At 40.1% G+C, this 20,812-nt stretch overlaps 1 protein-coding gene across 1 annotated transcript in view; it reads left to right on the top strand.

The window, feature by feature from the left end:
- Window positions 1-1,167: 1,167 nt before the first annotated feature.
- The window catches only part of PLPPR1 (phospholipid phosphatase related 1), a gene marked incomplete at both ends in the record, with an annotated part of 126,966 nt that continues 107,321 nt past the window's right edge, over window positions 1,168-20,812 (top strand). The window contains one exon of the mRNA XM_080940208.1: window positions 1,168-1,230. Within this exon, the coding sequence (XP_080796334.1) occupies window positions 1,168-1,230 (63 nt within the window). The remainder of the gene's footprint in view (window positions 1,231-20,812) is intronic.

The raw sequence follows: 20,812 nt of genomic DNA, 5'->3' as shown, positions 1-20,812 counted from the left end.
GTCTGAGAGTTAAAATTCTATATTGTTATGATTACAGATAACAAAATATAAATTATATTTGATCTGGGAATAATTAACACTTGAGAATGTGACCACTTAGAAGAGATTCTAATTTAAGAATTTTACTTTGCAACATGTAAGGTATGAGATACTTTAATGAAGAGACATTAGCTAAATAAAGACTTTAGCAGATGCAATTGGCTATTCAAGTAGCCCTGCAGTTCCTGTGTGACTCTTCATATCAAAATCTACAGAATCATTAGTCATAATAGCAAAGAAACAGAGTAAGGGCAAAACAACTCGTAGCTAGTAAGAGCATCTGTGACCTACAAGTGGTACTGTTTGGGACAAAGAGTAAAACATGTCTTGGAAAGTTTTTTTATCTAGAAAGTCTCAGAAAGTCTAAAACCTCAGCTTCATTCCTTCTGATAAGAAAAATCCAAATTAATGTATCCCCTACTAGAAGAATATTTTCAGTTGAGAGCAGGACAGAGATGATCTAATAAAATATCTGAGATTAATTTGCTATAGTCTAGTTCTCCATTCTTGTAGGTATGGAGAATGAATTTATTGCTTTAATGTTTCACGCTGGGGTCATACTCACAGGTCAAGGGGTACACAGAAAGGTAAGCCAGTGACATATTAACCCAACGTAGTTGTTTGCTGTGTAGTCACAAGCAAGGGCAAATAATTACAGTTCAGGAAAGAATGGGGGAGATTAGTGTTTGTAGATGATCTTGTCCCCAAAGGGAGAGGAAAGGGCAGATCCAAACAAGCAGACCAAACAAGGCTGTAAACTAGAATTAGGCACAGGTCGGATAATTCCTGGAGGAATGACAATAGGAAATCTTTTATACCAGAAACTGTGTTTTGTTGCATGACAGCAGTCTACTGGGTTAAGACACAGAGGAGTACCCAGACTGATAGTCTTGTTTGCTATAGCTGTGTGCATGAGACATTCCTTACCCAGTCAATGTTCCTCTAAGACTATTCTCAGCTGGTAGAAACAGGCTTCTAGCTCATCTGTGTTGTAAATTAATGCCTTGGTTGTTCTCAATCTGCACAGCTGAAGGCACTTCTCAACACGCAGCTGTTACACCTTACAATCTATTTCTGTTTCAGCCTGAAGTATTTCTGACAGTGCAGTCTCCCCACATGGTTTGAGAAATGGCTGTAGAAAACAACACTCAACGCAGTTACTCCATCCTTCCGTGTTTCATATTTGTTGAGGTAAGTGTGTTTTTAAAGCTATGAACCTGATGAAATAGCAAATGTCACGCTGTGATTATGTATTCTTTTGTGAAATTACTTAAATCTTATCATTGGGCCAAACATTAACATCACAAAGAGAATTGATCATTTAAAAAGGATGCCTATTAAATGAAAAACCATAAATAAGGTTTTGAAACTGTCTCTTTAGGACAAAGTGCATTTTTATTCTGTTTCATTATTTTTCAATGATCCTATAAATACATTACCTATGAAAGTCATTGAAAGTGTTTTAATTAAATTCTCCTTTAAAAATCAATATCCTTTTTCAAAACTACAAGAAGGCAGGCAGTTTACCGATGTTACTAGTTCATGCTCTTTGGCCTCTGGAGTCTGAGGATGGACAGAATAGAACTGACCACTCCTGTGCATTTTTCTCTGGAATGTTAGAACACTCAAGTGATGGGATGCTGCTCCTGTCCTGCATCTCTGGGAGCTGCTTCACTATTTCTCCTGCATCTCTTCTTGCTACTTTCCAGCATCCTTCCCCATAGCCTTTTCCTCTGCAGAGCATTTGCTGTGGAGACAAAGATGAGGACATTCGGGAAATGGGAGTCACACGTCCAAAAGTCTATTTCCCAAGTTATTGGAGAGTAAAATATTGGTTTTCTATCCATGTTACTGTTTGGTCTTCTTGAGATAGGTCACCTAAGGGACTTTTTTTAATCATAAATAAGGGACTTAAATATGAACTGTAAAGAGCTGAAAAGTTCCTGAGCATCCAGTCTGGATAGCTGTGTAAATAATCACACCATCCCAAGGGTAGTGGTAGCATCTTTTATGATGTACATCTTCTGGGTTGACTGGGGATTATGGGTATTGATCTATTTACTCTGTGGAAAGAGGCACTCATGCTAAAACTACTACAAATCCTAACAAATACAGACTTTCCATAACCATGCTGGCTTTTTACCTTGTTGGTGGTGGTGGTGGTGGTGGTGTTTAGACACAGAATCATCCTATTTAGTCCAGACTCACTTGACCTCATGGCAATCCGCCTGCTTTAGACTCGTGAGTGCTAGCATTATGAGCTAGTATGACCTCACCTACCTAGAAACTTTTATATACACACCGTATGAATCATAGTAACTTTTTGAGTTTAAAACTGGTCTGATCTGTGTGTTATCTGGTGGGCATTTAGGGGAAGAGCAGTGTGACCTGGCAATTCATTCTCTGTTTGACATTTGTGAAACAGCTTGCTTGTATCACAGAACCTGGTGGAATAAGAGAGAAGGTCAAAGCTTATATAGAATTAATTAAGCTAAACTTCAAGAAGCATAAACAAATAACTCACCTCTATAATGTGTACATACTGCTTTTAATTTGTTCCATGATGTAATGGCCAACACCAGTCAGATACTATCAGGGCAGTGTATAAACTATGGGCCCTACTTCTTGCTGTTGAAATTGTTATGGATAAAAGGGTCCTTTTTCTTGCTGCCTATGCAGAAAATGAAGAATAAGTCACCTGCTGTCATCTGTAGTCTCCCAACACACTTTTGCTTTAGATTTGCCCCCCACACCCAGCAGGAGCCAAGTCTTAAACAAGGGAGAATTCATTGCTGGAAACTGTACTTTTTGAAGGCTTTTAGCTCTCATGCGAGACTGATGAACTTGGCTGGTGAAGTAGAAGCTACATAAATTAACCCTTCTGTGGCTCACCTTGATGCTGTCATCAATATGATCTGGAAACCCCGGGAACGGAGAAACGGTTCCTTCTGTTTTTGCTGTGTCGTCATTCTGTTCAGTTCAGTTGTATCGCTAACTTCTCTCTGGACTCAGCAGAAGGGGTGAGGGATGGAACGTAGTTGAAAAGTAAGAGACAGGGAACCTCAAGGTAACCCAGTGGTTCTCACGGTTGTGTTAACAAACACTGGGTCATTTTCCTGTATTTTTTCCAGGCACTGTGATGAGAGTAGCAGAAACTGTAGCCAAAATTACAAGGTTAAAATGTCAATTCCATCAGTGAATATTGTTTTTTTTTAATTAGGATAGATATTATACACAAGAAAACAAATCCCCAACCCACTACCAAGAAACTAAGAACAAAACGTACAATTTTTCCATGATTGCTTTAAATGTTTTCCCCCAGGGACAGTAAAATGTTGCTAATGTGGCCAATGTCTAACAACATATAATATAATTTACATGTATTTTTTATACAATGTTAATTAAAATATAATTTCATTTCCTCCTTCTAGCTCCTCCCTCTTTCCATATCCCCACTCTCAAACTGATAGCCTTTTAACACTCTCTCTCTCTCTCTCTCTCTCTCTCTCATACACACATACACACACTCTCTCTCACACACATACACACATTCTCTCACACACACATACACACACTCTCACACATACACTCACACACACTCTCTCTCTCTCACACACACACACTCTCACACATACACATGCATACAGACACTCACTCTCATACACACACACTCACACACACATACACACTCTCACACATACACACACACTCACACACACATACACACACTCTCACACATACACACATGTGCACAAATAAATACAACCTGATGAGTCTGTTTTTGTTGTTTGTGTATAAATGGTTTTAGGCTAACTACATTGCTCCAAGAAACCAATTAAAAGGTTCATTCTGGAGAGAGAATAAGTCTTCTCTGTAGGTACACTGTCTTTCAAGGCAAAGAACAATGTCTCTGATAAAAGCTGAGGGCAACATTTGTCTATATGTATAAAAATAAACATTTAAAAGATATTTTTGCGTTAGCTAAACAACAGTACTAATCCCTCTCTATTTAGCCATGGGATTCTTAACTGGGTTTATAGGGTATACTTTAATGTGGACTGAGCCTCAAACCCAATCAGAGACCAGATGATTCCTCTCCTAACAGTCATGTTCCTATTACATCAGTGAGTACATCTTACCTGGCAGGTTGGGATCATCTTTTATAGGGTTTGCGTCTGGGTAAGTCCATCAGTGCCTTTTCTCCAAAGGTGCTCTAACCTTCGGATGCTCTGATAGCGAACCAGCAGGGAGGAAGCTTTCAGTTCAAGCCTAGATTCATTTCTATAAACCTTACATCCAGGGTATGGTGCATCTTCAGCAAAATAATCTTAAACATTATTTCTGGTGAATAACCAGGACAATTAACAGGAGTGTTATTCTGTGGGTCTCCATGATCAACGGTTGCTGAGGAGGAAACCAGCGGCATGGTACCGGAATAGCATCACCAGAAAGGCCCATGATTTCACCTTCTTGCACATTATTTCTTATTTGAAAACTTTAGTAGATTTAAAATTTTTTATTTATTCACTTTACATACAAATATCAGACCCACCCCCTTCTCCAAGTTTCCCCTCATGCAGATACCTGCCTCATTCTTCCTCCTTTAAAAAGGGAGAGCCTCCTCTGGGTATTACCCTTTCCCTACTGTTCCCCCATTCCGAGCACATCTAGTCACTGCAGGACCAGGTACATCCTCTCCCACTGAGGTCAGACAAGGTGGCCCAGTTAGGGGAATGGGATCTACAGGGATGCAGGCAACAGATTCAGGGAGAGTCCCTATCCCAGTTGTTGGAGTATTCACATAAAGGCTGAGCTGCACATTTGCTGTTTATGTCCATTGGGCTAGATTTAGCCCATGCTTGCTCTTTGGTTGGTGGTTCCGTCTCTGGGAGCATTGAGTGCATTTCTTTGTACCTATACTTTTTATTACAAAGAATAGGTTTCCTTTGCCTATTTCACTCACCCTTCATTTCGGTTAACCCTCCCTCCATTTGTATTCCCCTTCCCAGTTTAGACACTTTTTTGCAATGTTCTCCTCTCTCTTTTCATATCACACCTACTCCACTGTCTTCCTCCATTATGGCTTTCTCTATCACAGTAGACATCTAATGGTTTCCTGGCTTCTACATGTACTGCAAGCTAAACACATAAATCTAAAGAATGAAGCAAGGATCCTGATCTGAGAGATAATATGTGGTGCTTATCTTTCTAGTTTATCGTTCTAAGCCTGGATTACTTCAACCTATTTTTTTCTACCTCCATCCATTTTCCTGCAAAATCCATATTTCTATTTTTGTCTTTTATCTTGATAAAATTCCACTGTTTATATGTACCACATTTTAATTATCCATTCGTCAGCTGATGGACATCTAGACTGTTTCTATTTTCTGGGTGTTGCTCAGAGATGAACATAAAGGCTATACAAACCTTTGAGTAGACAACCAAGAGAGGTTATCACTGGTGCATACAGTAGTCCTAGCTGTTTGAGAAGCTGCCACTCTGCCTTCCATAATGTTTACACAGTGACCCTCCCACCCACAGTGACTAGGAGTCCCCTTTCCCCATATCCAGACCAGCATTTCTCACCATTTGACCCATCAGTGACACTCTTCTGACTGGGGTGAGATGGAAACTCAGAATAGTTTTAATCTTTAGTTCATCCTTTAGCAGGTTTTTCAGAAGTCATCTGAACCAAGTCAACGTTTTTAACACTTGTTTGAAGTTGACTTCATATTAGGATAACAGAAATGGTGACTTTACTTGGCATGAAATTTCCAGGGGTAGAAGAGTTAACAGTATTCTGCTTCCTTTTACTCCCTGAGAGTGTTGTTGCTGCTGCAAACTCCTCCCACATTAGCTCTTCTCAGTAGGTGATCCACCCTTTCTTTTCAGTTGATTGTAATGTTTGTTCCCTTTCCTAGATGTGCTCTGATTCCTAAGTGTGAATTTCTACTATAATTTGTTTTGCATTTTTAATATTAATGACATATAGAAATTTTGTCCTGATAAAAATGTGCCCTTGTGGAGGGAGGAGGAGGACTCCTAAGACACAAGAAAGACACAAAAATTACAAGGCTTAGAAGACTCTTGAAACGGAACAAGATTCATAAGGTTCCTCTTCAAGATGATAAAGGTAGTCAAACAATTTATGGGGAGAGGAGACTGTCTTGCTAGCTAACAGATCTTGCAGAGAGCTTCAAGGATACAAGTTTCTTTAGTCTTCACCAATGCCCAAGTGGGCTTTCAGTGATTTAGCTACCTCCATTAGAAAGTAACCCCAATAATATCACCGGCTCACTACGTTAGAATAGAGTAGAATGTTGGCTTTCATCTGCCATTGATACCCTCTCTGGGTAAATAGACGTCTGTCTGTCTGTTCATTCTCTACCCCAGCAAAAGACACAGGATGAACACTCAAATAATATTGCATTTTCAGTTCACTGTAACAACTTCCTGATGTATTTTATTCCTTTCTACTTCTTTCTATACATTTTCTCTTCATTCATCTCATTTCTATTTAATTTCTAAAAATTCTGTGTGCTTTTGCTTTAGTCTTCCAACTTTGTAGTGTTAATCTCATAGCTTTGTCTTTTCTTGCATGACTTTAACTGTAGCACATGCATTTTACATACTCTTAGTATAAGGTGATTAGGCCTCTTATTTGCTAGGTCTGATGCCATAGCTCACAGTGGACAGATTTTTTTAGGATTCATGTGGGTATTAGGTTTGGGGAGCAGTGCTTTGGAGAGACTTTTAAATGAATATTATTCTTGCACTTTGGCTTTATTATTGGAGATCCAGCTTCCATGGCCCCAGAGCCAGAGCATTCTGTTCCTATGTTCTACTGTACTTTCTACTCTAGCGGTGCCTCCCTTCTTGGGAGTGAGGAACAACTTTTCAGGAATACTGGCTTTACAGAGGATCTGCTCTTCCAGCACATGTCCTGTCCTATTTCACAGACACTGAGGCCCAAATCCCAACACTGACATTGATCTGTGACACTTCTTCTATCCTTAGCCTACCGGGGCTTGCATCTATATATTGCCACCCAGAATGTCTAGTACCATTTCTACTACAGTTTTTATTCCATTATTTGTTTCATTTTATTAGATTTTTTATTTACATTTCAAATGTTATCCCCTTTTCTGGTTTCCCCTCCAGAAACTCCCTATCCCATCCCTTTCCTCCTGCTTCTATGAGGGTGCTCCCACACCCACCCCTTCACTCCCTCTTGCCTCCCTGCTCTGGCATTTCCCTACACTGGGGCATCGAGCCTTCCCGGGACCAAGGACTTCTCCCATCGATGTCTGACAAGGCCATCCTCTGCTACATGTGTGGCTGGAACTGTGGGTACCTTCATGTGTAGTCTTTTGTAGTTTAGTCTCTGGGAGCTCTGGAGGATCTTGTTGTTGATATTGTTGTTCTTCCTATGGGGTTGCAAACCCCTTCAGCTCCTTCAGTTCTTTCTCTAACTCCTCCATTGGAAACCCCATTCTCAGTCCAATGGTTGGCTATGAGAATCCACCTCTGTATTTGTCATTCTCTGGCAGAGCCTCTCAGGAGACAGCTATATCCTGTCAGCAAGCACTTCTTGGCATCCACATTATTGTCTGGGTTTGGTGGCTGGATATGGGATGGATTCCCAGGTGGGGCAGTCTCTGGATGGCCTTCCCTTCAGGCTCTGCTCCACACTTTGTCTCAACATTTCTTCCTGTGAGTATTTTGTTCCCCCATCTAAGAAGGACTGAGGCATCCACACTTTGGTCTTCCTTCTCATTGAGCTTCATGTGGTCTGTGAATTGTATCAGGTATTCCAAGCTGTTGGGCTAATATCCACTTATCAGTGATTGCATACCATGTGTGTTCTTTTGTGACTGGGATGCATCACTCAGGATAATATTTTATAGTTCCATTCATTTACCTAAGAATTTTCTAGAGTCATTCTTTCTAATAGCTGAGTAGTACTCCATTGTGTGATACCACACTTTCTGTATCCATTCCTCTACTGAAGGACATCTGGGTTCTTTCCAGCTTCTGGCTATTATAAATAAGGCTGCTATGAACATAGTGGTGCATGTATTCTTGTTAGATGTTAAAGCATCTTTTGGGTTTAATAGAAGAGTTCAAAAGATATGTAGCAAAGGAGGACTGGGAAGAAGGGAAGGAAGAAGGGAGAGAGATTAGAAAGAAGGGATGGAGGGAGGGAAGGAGAGGAGAAAGAGTGGGAAATAATGAGAGAAAGTTAATTGTTGGCATTTGGAACCAGATTTTTTTCACTACCTTTATTCCACCAATTTATTAATTCAACATAAAATTTGATGTCTACAGTTTCCCTGAGGCATTGTGTGCTTGCCTTTTCTGAGTGTTTTGCATGTAACTAAGCTTCTTCTGTACCTGGAAGGTACAAATCTTCTTGTGAAGGCAGCCTATTGTGGACTTGCTGTAATGATTGTGTGATGCCACGCAAGGATGAGAAACACTTGGCTGCTCATTGTTGAACTCTCACAGGCATTTTCTTGGTCACTTCTTTGAGCGCAGACTAGGTATGTTTGGTGTATTCCTGGAAGTTGCTGAGGGAATAGACATGAACCAACACCCATAATTCAAATTTTCTGGCAAAGTAGGCACTCGTTTTGACTCACTTGGAAAAAGTGGTAATGAGCTGCCTGTTGATGCGCTGAGCAGCATAAATGGTCTTGTGGCGGTAACAGGTCAAGAGCAGCATCACCCCAGGCAGTTCTAAAACTGTACAAAAATGAGAGGGGGCACTGCGTACGGATCACAAGAGCGCAGAAAGAAAATAATGACTGGACCAAAGGGAAAGGCAGAGAATTGGGAGGAAAGCAGACAGGCTAAGACTCATAATGTAAAATGGACTAGCAGGGTGCTCTGGACCCTGAGGCCAGACTGCTGGGCATGCAGAATGAGTCCTCTGTCATCTCCCTGTCATCTCCCAGCGCCATCATCAGGTTGGTCTCTGCCTAGAGGTTCAGACACCAAAATCTTAACATGTAGATAATGATCTGGGGGTCTAGCGTGTAAGATTTTTAGCACAGAGAAATCCCATGTGGTATTTCTGACCAATAGACTTTAGCTTTTCCATGACCTAATAGCAATAGAATAAGCAAAAAGTAGCAAATGCTGGCTGGACAGAAGCTAGAGAAGTCAGATGGAGAAGGAGAAAAGTTTTCATTTTAGCAAGAGGCATAACTCTCAGCTTTGTTTCTGTGTCTTATCGTCTGTAATACCCTGAGGGATCAAGACACAGGGCTTAGAGTATTACGGTTAAAGGAAAAATTAAAATAATAGCAGAGAACTCAGGAGTCTTTCTGGTTTTAAATCTTTAGCCCTTGTGTTCTTTGTACACTTCCCCGTTTCTGCATCCCACTGTCTTTATCTTGCCCTTTCTTTAACGTTATTTCAGGAGCCCACTTCATGCTTTCTACAGAGAGAGCATTTCCCTAGAGAAAGACACTCAGATTGGGTGTCTCAGGAGTCTGAACAAAAATAATGTATTGTTTGTGGTAACTCATGAACCCTTGCAAAAATTGACATGACATATTTTTATCCAGAATACGTAATAGTAACTATCCTCTTTGGACAAAATTCTCCACATACAAATAGATTTCTCTAAAGCCAATTTTATTCTATTCTCTGTAAAATCAGGACTAAACTGCACCATCAAATCTCTTTCAAATGTATCTTTGCTTAAATCAATGCTATATGGAGCTGTGCTTTCTCAGAAGATGAGACTGGGGGATAGAAACCTTTGCATAATGTATACATCCAAGGCTTGACATGTATGTATGAGGCAGGGTTCTCCCACCCCCCCATTTTGGTGGTTGACTGTACTTGCAAGTTTTATTGCCTGTGTTTGACACTTCATTCCCCTCAGATTGAACCTATCAGATGACAATGATAAATCACATCTTGAGGATAAATAAATAATGCAATGTTTGTCAAGAACTTGATTTTGATTGCCTTAGGGTGAAAGGGACGGAACCCAAATGCCATCAGTGAATGCATTGGATTAGGTTCCTCTGATCTGGGAAGAAGGACCTCTCTGTTCCTGCCTCCTAACCTGAGCTTGCAGCTTCTTAGATTAAGTTGTTTTAACTATTTGCATATGAGGATCACATTTCAACTCTTTCATATTTGTATACCTAATTCATATCAAAAGTTTTGTCTTCAGCTTTTAATGAAATGAATAAATAAATAGAAATTCAATGAAATAAATAAAGTAGTAAACTGGTTTCCGCTTATGGAAAATATCAGAATCTTTTTCTCTTCTACAATATAATAAAAAATATAAGTTGTCATGAAGCTTTCTGGACTCAAGTCCTGGTTCCATTGTTTGTTGCTGATATAAACTTGACTTTGTCCTTTAAGATTTGAATTACTTTGTTAAATAGAAAGAAATAGAAATGCATCCTGGGAGCTTTTGAAAATTTAATGAGGTGAGGCACCCGAACATTCTTGCTGAGTGACACATGCTTGACAAAAATGATTTTAAAGTAACAGTTTTGACACAAAGATGAAAGTAAGCCAATTAAACACTTGTGCCTGTGTGCACGTGTGGACACACACACACACACACAGCAAACACTGACAGAAGAGACAGCCTCCTCGTAGTTTAATCCCTTATCTATAACCTTTGAGGGCTCACATAGTTTTAAAAAGAAACTTCAGGATTTAGTAGATAGCAGAACAATAGAATTATATGGCCTTTTAATTACAATGACAAATATTAATAATTTTTTTTGCCTTTACTTTTCTGCACAGACGTCACTTGATGGTGTCTTCAGTGCAATCAACATTCAGTTGTCCATTGTGGTCATTTTCAAGGTTTCCAGGCTAGTATTAAAGACAGGATGCCATCCTTGTCTTTGGGTCTTCTGAGTGAGTGAGTGAGTGAGTGAGTGAGTGAGTGAGTGAGTGAATAAATGAGTGAGTGAGTGAGTGAATGAATGAATGAATGAATGAGTGAGTGAATGAGTGAATGAGTGGGTTAGTGGGTGAGTGACTGAATGAGTGGGTGAGTTTCTAGACACAGAAAGCATCGGGTCCTGGTTAAAACAAGTTCTCACATATGACCTTGTCCTGAGAGGAGAAACCCAACTGTGAGTGAGTCAGCTCATTTGATCAAGGCTGTGGGTTGGAAACCTGCTTTTCTCTGTCTCCATGCTGCCTTCTCCTGATTCCCTCAATGGCTAATTCTCCTTCCTGCAACTTTTGGGAAAAGTACATGTTTCTATGAAGAACAACAAACAAATAAACATCCCTCGACCTCAGAAGTAAGGAAGAAGAAAGGGATGAGCAGAGCCTCTGTGCTCTTGTGAACAGGTTAATAAAATGAATTAATAATCGTGAAATCTCTTCCTTTCAGAGATCTCAGTCCCTTCCATCCACAAATACTGGTATTCTATCATCAAAGAAATCATATTTAAAATCTGGCAGTCCTTAAAACTGTATGTTTAAAGCATCAGTAGAACAATATTGGTCCTATTTTCTACAGAAATTCTTCTTCATATTTTAACTTCCAAATGAAAAATCTGAAGTACAAAGAAGCATTTGACTTGGCAAAAGCAACACAGCTAACAATGTTAACATTGGAGGTTTTACAATATAAATTAAAATATTCTTTCCTTTTACAGTGTATATATAGACAACACTATTACACTGAATAGGTGAACTTTCTCCAGTGGAGAAATAATTAAATCATGACCTCACATTGATTATATATCAGATATTCTGTATATATCTACATTGCAATTCATAACAGTTTCAACATTACAATTATAAATTGTAGCAATGAAATAACTTTATTGTTGTTGTCACCACAATATTAGAAACTGTGTTAAAAGGCTGAAGCTTTAGGAAGACTGAAAACCACTGGCGTAGAGAAAGGAAGTCCTTGGTCATGTCTTCAGAGAGCAGAATGCAGACACAGACCTGTGGAAATGTGAACTTCCCCTTTTAGAATCCATCTTCCATAAAGAGCCTAAAGAACATTTTTGCATTTTGATCAAGATATATTTCAATTCCACAAAGTTCTCTTGGAAATGTTTTATTTGATGGAGACGTATATTGACTGAAGAGACTCAGAAAATACCTGGAGCTCTTATGGGTATTAAATGACATTTTTTCTAAAAATATTTGCTTGCTTTTAATTTTATGTGTATAAGTGCTTTGCCTGGATCAATGTCTGTGCGCCACAAGTAAGCTCGGTGCCCTCAGAGGTTAAGAGACGGCATCAGATCCTCTGGAACTGGAATGGCAGACAGTTGGGAGCGAAGGCCTGAGCTGGGTCCTCTCTTAACCACTGAGCCATCTCTCCGGGCCCAATAAAATATTGTTTTTAAAAAATGTATTTTGAGTGACTTCAACTAGATTTTGTATGGTAAAAAATAATTAACTTCAGCACTGTGACATTATTGGGCTTAGGTCTAAAACACAGTATTGATAGGACTTACCGGATACGGCCCAAGATCCCTTGTGCTCTTTCTTCCGGGCTCTCATCTCCCTCTCTGCCCCTTCAGAGTATACTGCCAAGCTAAGTTTGGTGAATACAATTTGTAACATGTAAATATTTTGTACATTTGCATTAATATGTCAAAATAATGAAGGCAATTATAGGTGCACTGTTGAGGCATCTCAAGAGTATAGTACACATAATTATCTCTGGATAACAGATTAGACAATGTGTATAAATCACCCCAAATTATTGATTTTTACTGAATGGGATAGATTCAGTCACTGTAATTCTCTCTGCCTTGTTAGTGGCTTGACTAACGCACCCGCTGCTTTCTTACACTGTAGCTCCCATATGCTGATAGGAGTTGTCTCTTCATCTTTATCTGCAGAGCCAAATCCTTTGGAGCCTCCATCCCAGAGTGGTTCCACGTTTACTTTTGTAAGGGGAAACAATCTTGCAGACTCACAACACTCACCTTTAAAGCTCATATTTGGTCAGGTGTGTCCTGACCACTAGCATTTCATTTGCCAGAGCCAGAAACATGGCCATTTCCCTCTTCTAAGGGAGCGTAGGATCCAACTAAGAAATCAGTGGCGGAAAGAAAGTCTTTTATTTTTCAGCCTAAGTAGTGTACCGCAGAGTATCCACGTGCGTTCTTTTCTTGCTAAAAATGGAATCCTGCATCATTTAGATGTCACAGGCTTACTTAGCCACCTTCTAGTTAATAACACATTGGAAAATGTTTGCAGAGATTTTACCTAGTGAATGACTTATGTAAGAAAACCCTTTGTTCCTCAAGCAGAAGCAAGTTTTTATGAAGTAGTGTGTTGAAGATGTGACGTCGGCTTGGACTGGATTGGGAGAGGATTTACACACCCTAAGCACCTCTCAGCCCTGAGTCAACTGTCTAAGCATGAACCATACAGACCCAAGTGGTTTCCTTAATATACCAACTAGATCTTTGAGCCCATAAAAATAGGAGACAGAAAAGCTCCCCCAACCATTTTTTTTTAAAAAGAGTGGTTAAAACAGCAGCTAGTGGACAAAGTAGATGGGCAATAGGCTATAAATCCAAAAGTATATAATCTACCTTCCAGAAATAATCATAAATGAACAGACTTTGCTACACGGTCTTTCATTATTTTATCATAGTCTGCAAAGCTGAAAACTAAAAGTTTTACTATTAACATACAGGCAGTGTATTTGAAGATTCTTGTCCATCATATAGGGTAACCGTATAAATCCATTAAAATTACATTGTGAGCCCATGAGGAATTAGTAAGATTAGCTAGTTCAGTGAATGTAGAGGAACATGAAATCGGAATGGTTGTTATCTGAGTTTTCCAGGCTTTCCTAGCCTGTGAGCATGAATGTGCCCTGTGGTATCAACATGACCCAACATGCCACTGACAGTTGCTGACATCTGGACTGCTAACACAGGATTCTAACAGCCTTACAGGTGTGCCTGGACTTTCTATCTGCACTCAGGAAGGAGTCGCCTCTCTTGTTTCTTTGTTTGTTGTTTGGTTGGTATTAAAACATGGCATTACTCTGTATTTCTAGCTGGCATAAAACTCCCTGAATAGACCAGGCTGACCTTAAACTCAGAGACCCACCTGCCTTTGCCTCCTGAGTGCTGATGTAAAGTTCATGCCACCATACCCAACCTAAGGCATTGTATCTTAAACATCTGCATATAGACCTCCTTTTCCTAGGACCAAGGCATAAAACCATGTACTTGTTAGAAGACCGCTCCTGAAAAGCAAACAACCCTGTCTCTCTCCTCATGCTCAACACTGTCATGTGGATTCACTCATAGAAACTGAGGTTTGTAGCCCTTAAGCCTTATTAACCTCTCAGCCATCCTATGCCCATTAGATCAGTGGCACTAAACACTGTAGTTCCAAAATTATCTTTGCCAAGTCATCTTTTATGCAGATGGAGCAGCATAAACTTCAAACTTGACGCCATTTTGGAAATATGTATGTTCAACTAAAAAAGAATCAATTTGAAAAAACACTGTTGTTTTCCTCTGGGTGTTGGGATTAAAAGTACATTTTCATGAATGCATATTGTATTTCCTGTCATAAAAATTAACTACTTGTTGAGATTACATAGCTATTGGCACGTTCCCGATAAAATCCTCTATACAAAGAAACTAGTTATGTTTACTGCAATTTGAAAATGAATTATATTTACAAAACCTCACAAAGTCTCATATCCTTTCTCACGGGAGAACTGAGAGAAGCAATGGTGGGAATTGTTCTTTCTAACATGGATTTTTCTTACAATATACTCTATGCGGTCTTCGCCAATGCCAAGCCCTCAGGGTGGGAGGGTGTATAAAAGATGATAACTGTGCTTCCTTTGTTGGTTTTCTTTAGGAAGTGTATTTGAGTATTTTAATTTCTTCTCTGATTATAGGTTAATGCGTTAAATTGTTCATTATGTAAAATAAGCAATTGTTCGTATTTTCCGTTTTAGAACTGTATTTCCTACACACACGTGTAATTATCACTTTCTTCCCAACTGGCAGCTCTGGCTAGGGTACCCACCATGATCCTCAGACTCTGGTGCACACTAAGTACAGGATCAGAAACATCCCTTTCTCTAGTAATGATAAAAGCCTGGGCTTATCATTCTAAACAAGTCACACACTCAAATGATTTTTAGATAGGTGAGGTTCCGAGACTAGGTCACTTGTACAATGTCACAAACTAAGTCCAAACCGGGTTTGCTACCAATTTGTAACTCTTGATCCCTGCCATGGTCATTGGCCACTTACTCATTAGCTGAATTTCAAAAGCAGAACTACAAAAATCATATCAAGTATCCAAAAGAACAAGGATCACAAGCGGGGAAGAGGCACAAGGAACGGAAGGGTAGGTGGGAAATATGTTCAACATAGAATAATTTGTGTGCATACAGAAGTTTTAAAATTTTTGTTTTAAAATATTTATAGCATAACCAGTTATATAAAGTGCAGTATGGTGGTTTTTTTTTTTTTTTTCTGTATCTAAAATATGTGAGAAGGAACCCTCGAGAGCAGAAAGAACTAAATAAAGCCATTTCGGATTTGTATATTTATAGACATCGTGTATGTAGTAGGTGTGGACAGTGCCTCTATCTGTTTTCTTTCTTATTTTTTTTTATTTAATCATTCTATTTGTTTACATCTCAAATAATATCTCACTTTCTGGTTACCCCTTTATAAACCCCATCCCATGTCTGCCCTGTCCTCCCTCCACTTTGGCTCTATGCGGGTGTTCCTCGCCCACCCTCTCCTGCCCCACTGTTCTAGCATCCCCCTACACTGGGGCATCAAACCTCTCTGGGACCAAGGGTCCCCACCCCCACTGCTGCCAGGCAAGGCCATTCTCTTCTACAAATGTATCTGGAGTCATGGATCCCTCTGGGAGCACTGAGTAGTCCGGCCAGTAGATGTTCTTCTTATGGGGTTGAAATTCACCTCCGCTGCTCCTCCAGTCCTTCTGCCAGTCACCCCTCCCCATCCCTGAGCTCAGTTCAGTCTCATGGTTGGCTCCAAGAATTCACATCTGCATTGGTCAGTTGCTGGTAGGACCTCTCAAGGAGCAGTCACACCAGGTTTCTGTCAGCAAATGCCTCTTGACCACAGCAACACCCTTGGGTTTGGTATCTGCAGACTGGATGGATCTTCAGGTGGGATGGTCCCTGGTCAGCCCTTCCTTCAATCTCTGCTCCAACTTTTGTTCCTGTTCTTTCAACATTTCTGGATCAAAAACTTTGAGATGGGTGGGTGCCCCCATCCCTGTCTGTTTTTATGGCTTCACACTAAGGATGCTTACACTGTCTGAAACCATTGTTCAGGATGGGTCTTCATGATAAGACTGCTATTAAGCCTAGGAGTTGAGTAAGTGGTATGGGGATAAAGCACTCTCTAACAAAGAAGAAAGCAAGGTGGTGGGCATAAACCTGGTAAGACATTTCTAATGAGGATCAGCTACAGCCTTTCACAGGGTACCAAACAAGACAGAATGGTGATTGCTTATAGTAATATTCATTGATAATAACTGACAATCTCATTAGCTTTTCTCCTCTTCCATACCTCTGTCTCAAAATTCACGCCAGAGGCCATCCACAAAAGAAAGATAATGTAACTAAAGCTGGAAAGGTCCCAAGTGAATGAGTGATAATGTGTGTACTGCATAGAATTTAGGTAACTCAGAAATGGATTAATTTTTCTTGATAGTAGACAAAAGAATGTTGGTACTAAAAAAAAAACCCACATTCTTAATGACTTGTTTTCCCTCAAGCCACATAATATTTGACCTAAGATCTTAGTCCACTGGTGCTACTATAACAGAGAACTTGATACTGAATAATTTATAAAAAATACATAAATTCATTGTCTTACAATTATGAAACATAGAAAGTCTGAGATCAAAGCCCTGGCAAGTTTTGTGTCTACAGGAACTGCTCTGGCTGTTTCCAAAGGGTGTCTGATTGCTGTGTCCTCTGGAGGAGAAGATTATGTTGTTACAGTGCAGAAATTGGCCATTGTGTCTTAACACCTGAACAGTATTGTGTGACTGTTGTTGGAGAGACACAAACAAATGTTACTTCACCCAACACTGTACCCTGACAGCAGCCCAAAGAAGTAATCTCACCTAAATATTAGCTCGGCGAGTTTACTGGAGTTTTTTACTGCTTCCTGAGTCTTGGGAGCCTTCATTTTCTTGCCAGGAGAGAGTGTTTAAGAGGCAACAACTACCAAAGACAAACATACAAAGAAACAAACAAATCTGCGTAACCTTTATTATCCAATTGTGAGTTCTTCTCAGGAGACATTTCTTCAGTCCTTTCTTCATTGCTGGGTAAGGCAAATCACCTTAAAACTAAAATATTCTCGAACTAAATATTTATCTATCCCTACAGAAAACCAGCATGGTGTCTAAGGGCCATGTTTGGATTTAAGTTCTGGCTGAATATTTCTATTACCTTCAGGAGGTCCAAGTTTCTCACCCATAGAAGAGAAATAAAATGTGGTTTTCTGGGTTGTCTGGGTTCACGATGCTCGGTCTATACCCAGTGGAGTGTCAGGAGCCATTGGCTCACAACCAGTCTAACTGGAAACACGCAGTGTGAAGACCCGGCATTTATCAGCTCAGCCAAGCCCGGGAGACACCTGATCACACAGTTCATTTCTGCTTCCTGTCTCAAGTTCCTTGCGCCCAGTCCACCCAGTTTGGTCCATGGAAGCATTGCTTACAGGATTCTGTGTCATCACTATCCGATGTCTGTAAATATATGACTGACTTTGGCCTGACCACTAGCTCAAGAGAAAACTGTGATGACCAACCAAATGGTACACACAGAATTTACTTGTATGATTTGTTCGCAGTCTACAGAAATTAGTCTATTTTGAGAGAACTGAATATAAACATAGACAGCTCTGACATATTCCTCAATCAAAAGATGCAAAACCACCAATTAATCTTGTCCAACATCTTTGGAGATTGTGTGTGGACTCTTCCTAAATAGAAAACAAATCCTAGTTGTCTGAAATTTTTACCTTTGGATTGATGTTCAAACCTGCATTATATAAACAGTGACAAATTCTATGGAGTAACCCCAAAGGGGGAGAAGCGCCTCAGTCATTTCTTAACATGAATAATGTATATAATGCTGTGACTTATCATCAGCATAGACCTCCAAAATAAAAATTCAAATGTGAGGAATTTGCCAGGGTGGTAATCCCAGAAACTTACACCAACAAGGGAAATGGAAAAGGGAGGAGCTTAACCTAGGGTGCATTAAAAGCAGGCAACTGGGAATCATTATATACTGGAGACTGAAAACATGAGTTATGCCAACAGAGTTGCAGGGACACTGGGGTGTTTCTTAAGGTCCTGTATGGTTTCAGCTTTACTCCCGAGACGTTGATTCATAGTCACTTTGGCCCTCCTGCATGCAGCCTGTGTTCTATTTGAGCCCCAGAAAAGCCTCAGGCAGAGCCATTCTCACAGGAAACAGCCAGTGCCAAATAACTACTGCAGAGAGCTAACCACCTCTCCAATGCTGTTCAGTAAACGTACTGTGCAGAATTGGATGGAACTTGCCAAGAGCTGGAAGAAATGTCAAATGGCCCTGAGACACGGATTTTCCCACTTACCTCCCACAGACACGTGCTTTAAGCAGCATTACCTCTGTCAGTGCTGAATTATGTGGGGCAGTGGGGGCAACACCACTAAAGGCTGTGCAAGGCTTTTTATTTTCTTCTAGCACAAGTAGAGTTGTGTCTTCCATCCTCATGGTGGGTTACAGACTTCCTTCTTTATAAACCGCATGTGATTCAGCAGAGATTCCAAGGCTCTCAACCTTGTGACCCTTTTGAGGGCCCAGTGACCCTCTCTCAGAGGTCATAGGAGACCATTAGAAAACACAGATATTTGCATTATGATTCATGACATTAGCAAAATTACAGTTATGAAGTAGCAAAGAAATAACTTAGTGGTTGGAGGTCATCACAGTGCGAGGAACGGTATTAAGGGGCCAAGCATTAGAAAGGTTGAGAACCACTACTATAAGGTAAGAGGCTTTTGTTCTTTAAAAGTGGTGCAGTTCAGATCAGGAAACATGGCTTCTCATCACCGTTCCTCCGTGAAGTTAAGGCCTTAAAGAAATCACTTCATTTCTCATTTGTCTCATATTTAAATTTAAACATCAATGGAAACCAATTCATCAAACACAATAACCTTCAAAATAGGACAGAGACAATTACATTCTAAGGCTCAGGTAAAACTTAGAAGAAAAATGCAGAGCTGCATGTGTGGGAAACATGCACATCGATTTCTATAATATGTATGGTCACCTTTTCTGCAGTCATTTCTATTTCAAAGATAAGGGAAATCACAACACTGGGAATGTATGCTTTCTAATGATTTTTTCTGACAGCATTACTCCTTACAAACCAGAGTGTACTTCCCGTGTTAGGGTCAGACCTTAGAAAGGACATTGTTTTGGTTTATGATCAGCATGGGTAGCAGGCATAAGAGTGAATATAACTTGAAACGTGGTCCAATAATAACCTTGACTTAGTTCCCCTAGTGATTCATTTCTTTTAACTTCCTTTTCGTCTTTAGAAGGGCAGACAGATTATACTAGAAGAAAATATGTTCTACCTTCTAGTATTAAGGACATTTGCAATTTTCAAATTTAACCTATGTTGTTCTTTTTACCAAACAAATATCTTTTGTTCTACTGTTTGTACTGTGGTGTATGATGCTCTGTTAGGGACATAACCCCTGTCCTCTCATGGAATTTATACTACACTATGAATAGAGAACATTAAATCTTTCAAGGAAAGGATGATATCACACTAAAGACAATGCCAGGAGAGAGAGTTCACATCCCTCAACAGCACTCCTTCTACTCATCCAGGCTGCTGACCTTCCTCCCTGAGTTTTTTCAGGAGTTCCTCTGCTTGGCTGATGTTCAGGAGAAGGTATTATTGACTGTGGATTTGAGTTCTGTACTGGCTGGTTTTCTGTCAGCTTAACACAAGCTGGAGTTACCACAGAGAAAGGAGCCTCCTTTGAGAAAAAAATGCCTCCATGAGATCCAGCTGTAAGGCATTTTCTCAACTAGTGATCAAGGGGGGAGGGTCCCGCCCATTGTGGGTGGTGCCATCTCTGGGCTAGTAGACCTGGGTTCTATAAGAAAGCAGGCTGAGCAAGCCAGGAAAACCAAGCCAGTAAGTGACATCCCTCTATGGCCTCTGCATCAGCTCTTGCTTCCTGACCTGCTTGGGTTCCAGTCCTGACTTCCTTTGGTGATGAACAGCAATGTGGAAGTGTAAGCTGAATAAACCCTTTACTCCCCAACTTGCTTCTTGGTCATGATGTTTGTGCAGGAATAGAAATTCTGACTAAGACAAGTTCTAACCAGACTGATAGTCACACTACAGCTGTAGTCCCGATTCACTGAGAAATCAGAGTCATAGGTAGGCCTTTCTGTTAGGCCTTGGTAACTGTGGCTACTTATAAATCTTCTTAGTGAACAGTCCCACCCAAAAGGGTTGAAACTCTGCAGGTATTGAGTGTCTAAGCTTCTTCAGTAAACCAAGGCTTTCTTAAATATTGAGAATAAAGAAGACTTTTGAGTCAAATTCATCTTTGAAACATTCTAATGTTTCAAACCTGGGAACATCTCCACAGAGGAGGCTGTGTTCACTTCAGTCCATTTAAATGCACCAAACATAAGTGGGCAATTAATGCCCAACTTGACCAAGGTCTCTGAAGATTAGGCTTTTAGAAA

The sequence above is a fragment of the Micromys minutus genome (genome assembly GCF_963924665.1).
Source record: "Micromys minutus genome assembly, chromosome: 28".
In the NCBI taxonomy this organism is placed as follows: domain Eukaryota; kingdom Metazoa; phylum Chordata; class Mammalia; order Rodentia; family Muridae; genus Micromys; species Micromys minutus.
The sequence above is the reverse complement of the archived record's forward strand: the minus strand, read 5'-3'. Positions and strand labels throughout refer to the sequence as shown.